We start from the raw sequence: 7128 nt of genomic DNA, 5'->3' as shown, positions 1-7128 counted from the left end.
CCACTCTTCACACACAGTGACTATCTAAGCAAGCCTGGAAATTTTCTTCCAGGTTACACATGACAAATTCTATACTGTACCTTACTGATTAAAAATAATTACTTTATAATCAGCACAGAGTGACTGCAGTGACCTACATGTTATCGGAAAATAACGATCATTTTAATTGCTGCTCTAATTAAGATATATATTCTCCTGGTAGTGTTCATGTAATCTTTAATGTTTATGGATTTGTAAGTTAACAAAAGGATAATCAATGTTAATTTTGTGTTTGTGCTTTGATATTATTATTATAATATTTTATATTATGAAATAATTGCTTCCGTTTATAATTCTGTCTCTACATAGAGCACATAGGTATAGATAACACATTCAAATTTGTGTGTTTTATGAAAATTCACTAAATATCTTTTGAACTTACAAAAAATGAATAACTGCTATACTAAAGCTGGCCTCCCTGGATTATTCATTTACACATACCTGTGTGCTATGCAGAAATACATGATGATCTGCATGAAAGAGAGTGCAGTAATCAGCTAATAAATGTTAATTTGTCCTTCATGGCATCAGTACATTTTCCTGTGAGCAATAACTTGTATGATGACAAGGTGCTGTAATACCCTGCACTGTTTGGAAATTAAGCAAATAATCTGAGTTCTGATTCATTGTCTGTAACCCAAAACCAGTGCCTAAAAAATTCCGAATAGTCATTGCACAATATAGGAGAAAAAATGCTGGTCTCAGGCAATGGCAGCAGGAAGTCTAGGGAGTGGTTTAATATTCACTTTGCATATTCCTAAAATGCTGATGCATGATTTAAAAATATCATGGCACATACATGTATTTTTTAGCCCCTGCTCTATATGTGCACATTATTTTTTTCCTCATTTTTAAAATCATTAAATTGTCCCTATAAAGGAGAGAATTTTTATCTGAAATTTTTGAAGGTTAACAGATTGAGAGAGAAAGTTGTTAACTATGCTGGTTTAGCTGCTATAGTCATATAATAAAATAGTAAAAAAAAAATTCTTCATTTGCCCAGAGTTCTTTAAAAATGTGAATAACATTTCCTAAACATTCTGCTTAGAGCTGTGCAGTGGAGACCTGCCCTTGACACACCCACACACTCTGGAGAAAGTAGGACTCGGGTGATGTCCCCTCACCCACCAGGATGCCTTGGGGAAAAACTGCAGAGAGGATTGGAACCATGCAGAGACACCATTGGGTAGGACCATCTGAAGAAGCAGCTAAAGCAGGAACCTTTGGACATTCTAGAGACTTTTCTACAATTTCCACTGGACTTTTTATTGCATGTGCCAATTGGCTGTTTGTTCCAACCCTCTCCTTCCCCTCCCTCACAGTCTCTTCACCTCAGCTTCATTCCCTCTTAACTTCTTCTTCCAGTCCCTGTGCCCCTCCCCCTCACCTCATTCCCTTCAGTGTCCCCCCTCCTTTTACTTTACTTTTAGTTTGACTGTTTCCCTCCTAACTAAACCCAGTCATAAAAAATAAATAAATCATGGCACTAACAGTATGTTCGCTACTGTCTGCTTGTGTGTTATACACTTTCCCCTGTCCTATGTCTTTCTTGTCTATTTAGACAAGCTCTTTAGGAGATGGACTGCCTGCTAGACTGTGCTAAGACAGTGCCTGCCTCCTGCAAGTTGAGGGCACTCGACACTTGGCAGGAGACACTTAGCATTTTGCAGGATCAGATCCAGCGTTTGTAAATCAATAAAGCAAAGCACTAGCCAGATGGACTGGATTCCTTAGTGTTTTGGAAGCAATAGATTGGGAAGGGAGAGGCCTGAGCAAGGACTGATCTAGTTGGAGAGGAAGAACCAGTCAAACCTGCTTGTTGTCAGATGCAGGCATGCTGCAGTGCTTTATTTGTCACCTATAATTCTATTTTTGACATTTTTCCCCACTGGAAAGAGAGTGGAAAGAAGGGGTTAAGTTAATTTCCTATTATAAACTAATTAGCAAAAATAATTCACACTGGCTTTTCCACACTGATTCTTGGATAGATTCTTCCAGGCTGACATTCTTACCTTTGTGCCAGTTAATTCTCCTTGTGTCCCCTGGGAGACTCATCTCTAAAGGAAAGCAATTGGTTTTGCCATTTCCTATAGAGTTTCCATTAGAGTAGGGCACCTCTAATTTTCACCAGGAGCTCCACAGGTTCCTTACCAGCACAGTCTGCGCAAGGTATTCTCTGAGCCTGTGTATTCTGGTCACCCTGACCATGCGCTCTACTCCATATCACATATATTTTAGACTGCATTGGTTATCTATAAGCCCTTAGCAGGGACGCGACTTCAGTTGCTTTTTGCTGCCACAGCCTCCTCCTTGGTGGACTTACAAGTGCTGCCAGGCTCCTGTTGTGTAAACCCAACCCCAAGTCAGACCATTAGCTGTATTAATTCCTGAGATCTGATCCTGCTCCCATTAGAGTCAATTGTTAAACTCCCATTGACATGCGGTCAAGATTCAGCCCTGTATTGCTGGAAAGGGTAAATGATACATTTCCGCACAAAAAAAGTTCTGAAGCCTTTTCTAGCTTCCATACGACTCTAAAATAGTCCTGATTTAAAGTCATCCTTGTCTGAGTCTTATTCAACAAACCTAACTCATTTCTTAGTCAGGAAAAACTCCTAGTGAAGTCCCATTGATTTCATTAGTAGTGGTGCTTGAGCAAGCAGATCTGAAAGGATCCTAAATTTGGTCTCTAAAATCAAAGAATGTCATTTTAACAAATATAGCTGAATGTACTAAGAACAATCTGAACACTATGTTTGGAGTTCCATGCCAAGCATGCCATCAATCCCACTTCTTCTCTCCTTCTGCTGATTAATGGTGAATGTACCTGTGCGTTGCACTGTACTTGGAATTACCAAATCCTGAAAGTGATTCTTCCTGGAGTGACAGAGTGGGACTGGAAACCCTGACTGATACTAGCTAACACAGTGACGTCATTATGACATCACAACTCATCTGTTCAATATTTTATCAATTGCATGTTTCCAGGATTGTAATTAAAGAAACCAATTAGCTAGACACTTTCTGCATTAATAGTGACTAGAGGTCATACATATAAAGGTATTGTACACATCAAACAGCCAATTTAGGCCTGGCATAGTTTGGTGTTTTTTTCCAGATGGGGCAGGGTATGTTTTTATTTAAAATATGAAGGATTACATCATTCTGCCTTGTATTTTGAATTTACCAGTTCCATTTTTAAAACTTTTTGGACCAAAATAAGACCAAAACCTGAATTTCAGTAGCAGGTTTCACTTTGTTATAACAGTTAGTAGGGATGATATTGACCCTTCCCATGTAGAAATGCACAAAAGAGGAATATGTACCCCCAAAAGATGCAGTTACACCACGTCATCCTCATGGAAAAACAAGACTGGTCGCGGTGATAAATGGGCAGTGGACAAAACCTAATCTCCCTGAGGAGGCTGAAAATCTGAATATCAGCCAGATCTCAGATCCTATGTTTATAGCAATTCTGCTTCAGTGCAGCCCCTGGTTCTTTCCTTTACCAGCAATGGCAGCATGTGTCTGACTCAATTGCTATCTATAAGTGTCTATCAGGTTTTCTGTAGTGCTAGTAACCATAGTAGCTAAACTGTGCTGCTGTTGTTCCCATGGTGGCAGTTGTGGTCACATGAGCTCTCCAGTCAGTATCTGTCATGTCATTTTCTCAGGGGAACATGGCACATTGTTTCCCAGCTCTTCCTCCAGGTCAATAGCTACAACTACTTGTTCATCTGGTGAGGCACATAATTGTTGTGAAGCAGATTTAGGGGAGACTATGCAGTGCCATGATGTGATAGCTGTATTTCCCCTCCTCACCCCCATAATTTAGGTCCACCTGCGTACCTCCATGCTCCTGAATGTAGATGTTGGTCTTGACAATTTCCTACAGATTTACATTCCCACTATTTCCCATTTTCTATGGAAGTAGATTGCCACACAGCTGGGTTTGTTTGTTTGTTTGTTTTTATTTTTTTGGCCAGTTTTTTGGTTTGGCTTAGTCAGCGGGAGCTAAACAGGAGCCATTTAAAAAAAAAGTTTGTGACTTTAATAAAAGAAGATATTGTGCACAATATGAATAAAAGTGGGAGGCACAGTCTAGATGTTTTTTAAAGCTCCCAAAAATAGTTCCAAGTTCCAACCAATGTCAACATAACAAGAGGTTCCAATGAAAACCACAGTACGCCAGCTACTGTGTAAATAACTTCTCATTCAGCTCCCTGCTGGCTCCACACTCAGTACCTTGTTTTTGGTGCCTAGTTTTTATTTTTGTGACCTAATTTGCAGATTTAAAACTGAAATCTCTTAGTTTAAGATGTTACCAGAGATTGCAATGGCCTGTTAAACATAAGGAGGGTCTGTTGCTTCAGGTGATTGACCAGCTCCTGTGAGGGCTGAATGCTCTCAGCTTCTCCAGGCTTTTAAGGGCAGCAGGTGAGAGTTGAGGGCACTCAGCTCTTTGCTGGATCAGACCCTAAAACACAAATCTGTTGATTGTGGATTGTAACATAAAGAAACAAAAATTGATGGTTCCTATTATAGTGCTTATGAACCAAACTCTAACCAGAACTCTCCTTTGCATAGTGCTCACTTAGGGACTGATCCCGTGCCCATTGAAGTCATTGGAAAGATCTAATAAGCTTTGGATCATGCCCTTGCTGTGTCCTATTTATTCCATCAAGTCAGACGCACTGGAACAATTTGTATAGTAGGGGTGTTGAAAGCCATTGAACCAAACTGTAAACCCTGTATATGACGGAAATCACTTCAAGCCAGGGGGTGCGGTAACACCCCCAGCATCCCTAGTTCTAGCACCTATGCATCAAATTCCTCATTTCATTGGATATTATGTTCTTCTCTTACTTTTCCTTCTTTATTTAATTATTTCTTAGTCTTTTACTATGACCTTCCTCTTGTGTTGTTTATGCTAGAGCTTATTTTAGAATCCATTATTTAGATTTAGACTAATTGTGGCTTTTCCCTTTAAAGTCTTTGTGTGTGCGTGTGCGCATGTGTGTGTGCATGTATGAGCCAGTTTTTTTCCATATAGTTTGGTAAAAAAAAATTCCACTTCACATATGTATTTCTACCATCCTGTAAAATTCATCTTCCTTCCTAAATTACCTGTTAAAGCTCCTGTAGTCAGGCAGCTCTGGCTTTGCTTCAGGCTTAAACAGTCTAGGGTATAAAGCCTCCAACAGCTCTGGGTCATTGCTGATGGCTTCTATCCAGGGGGACTGATAATATTTTGGCACAGAAGTAGTGTTGAACCTTTCAGGAGGAATTTCCTTTAGTGGTCCAGAATATCCTTCATGGAAATAAATCAAGGATAAATAATTATAATCATGCATTGCATTTTATAGCACTTTTCACCCAGGTATCTAAAGGGGCAATTACACATATTAATTAATGCTCACTACAGTCCTATGTAGTAGATAAGAATTATTATATACCCATTTTATAGAAGGGTAAGCTGAATAAAAGAGAAGGTTAAGTTACTTGTCCAAGACTACATAGAAGTAGGAAGCAAACATAGGGGATTTGTACCACTTTAGTTAAACCAGTGCAAAAGGCTTTGTAGATGCTCTTATTTAGGTTTAAGGGTGGTTTATCTTAAACCTGTTTCATGTTGATTTAAGCTGGTTTAAACCAAAGTACCAGTGTCCACATAGCCTCTTGCACTGGCTTACCTAAATGAGTTTAAAATCAAACCTTTAGTTAAAATAATTCAATTCTGCCTGTAGACTAGTCTTTGGCTTTTTAAAAGCACTAAAAAGAGTTAGGAGCACAAGTCCAATTGCCTTTCAGCCGGCTCCAGCTTTTTTGCCGCCCCAAGCTGCGAAGAAAAAAAGAAAAGAAAAAGAAAAGCCCGATTGAGCGGAGCAATTGAGCTGCCGCCGAAGAGGAAGCGAGGCACTGAAGGACCCGCCGCCGAATTGCCACTGCAGACCCGGATGTGCCGCCCCAACAACGGACAGACTGCTGCCCCTTTCTATTGGCCGCCCCAGGCACCTGCTTCTTTCGCTGGTGCCTGGAACCGGCCCTGCCTATGCTCCTAATCCCTTAGGCACTTTTGAAAAAACATCCTGTATCCCTGGTTCTCCATTGTCTTGCGCCATGCAAGCAAGTGAAGAATCAGACTCATTCTCAACCTCACCAATGAGGGATAGATTCCTTCATCCTTACTCCTGTTGATCAGTACCTTACTACACAAGTAGTTCCATTGACTTTAGTGGGATTACTTCCATAATTAGGTGCTACACAACAGGCGTAAGGGTGGCAGAATCTAGCCCTTAGTATATACCGTAGTTGAGAGTATTAAAAACAGCAAGGGGTTGTCCTAAGATCTGAGCCAAAATTATTTGTTGGAAGAAGAGGGAAAATTATTCCTAACTTTTTACCTCAATAGGTTTCTAATTCTCTAAATTAACTCTATTGCTCCATTTCAGCATAAAAAACACTGTTTTGTTTCCAAATAAAAAAAAAATCAGAGTTCAGACAAATATTTTCTGCAGACAATGAGCTCAAAGATCACACCTCAACTTTGGAAATAGAGATTGCACCCATTCACATTGTATTGGGCTTATGGATACACAGTGTACTAAAGCTCTTAATACTTTTAGCAATCACTGATAGAGTGGCAATGATCCAGTTGATATTGGCTGGAAAAAGTCTACACAAAACATGCATGCACTGAACAATACTGAACAAAGAATGACTTTGTAAAAACCTCTGCCTGCTTATGGATAATTCAGAACCAGGAAAAAGAGCTATATTCACTGAACAAATTATTTGCCAGCTCTAGTCTATTTAGCTCAGGGCTTTAAATAAAGAAAACAGGACCCTTGCAAGCAAGGTCTTTAAAATAGAAAAATATCTCTGCATCCAGAGAGACAAATTCTCCTCTCAGCTATTCCCACATAAAGGGCTCAATCAGAACCTGCAGTGACTTCAGATCACATTTAGAAGCTGTAATAAAATTAGTGATGCTGAAGCTCAGATGGCTGAAAATTTTGATTCAGATAGACAATTAAGATTGATAGGATCAGATCAATGGGGTTATGCAGATTTAGGGTCTGATGATCT

The 7128-nt window shown here is 39.6% G+C and overlaps 1 protein-coding gene across 2 annotated transcripts in view; it reads right to left on the bottom strand.

Annotated features, from left to right (window-relative positions):
• MYOZ2 (myozenin 2) overlaps positions 1-7128 on the bottom strand; it is a 24941-nt gene that overhangs the window by 975 nt on the left and 16838 nt on the right. For both annotated transcript variants that reach the window (XM_024213090.3, XM_024213098.2), the window contains one exon: positions 5167-5350. In XM_024213090.3, coding sequence (XP_024068858.1) covers positions 5167-5350 — 184 coding nt within the window. The remainder of the gene's footprint in view (positions 1-5166; positions 5351-7128) is intronic.

This window comes from Terrapene carolina, unplaced genomic scaffold (assembly GCF_002925995.2).
Source record: "Terrapene carolina triunguis isolate 2854851 unplaced genomic scaffold, T_m_triunguis-2.0 Scaffold66, whole genome shotgun sequence".
NCBI classification, from domain to species: Eukaryota; Metazoa; Chordata; order Testudines; family Emydidae; genus Terrapene; species Terrapene triunguis.
Note: the sequence above shows the minus strand (reverse complement) of the source record. Positions and strands in the feature narration are given on the sequence as shown.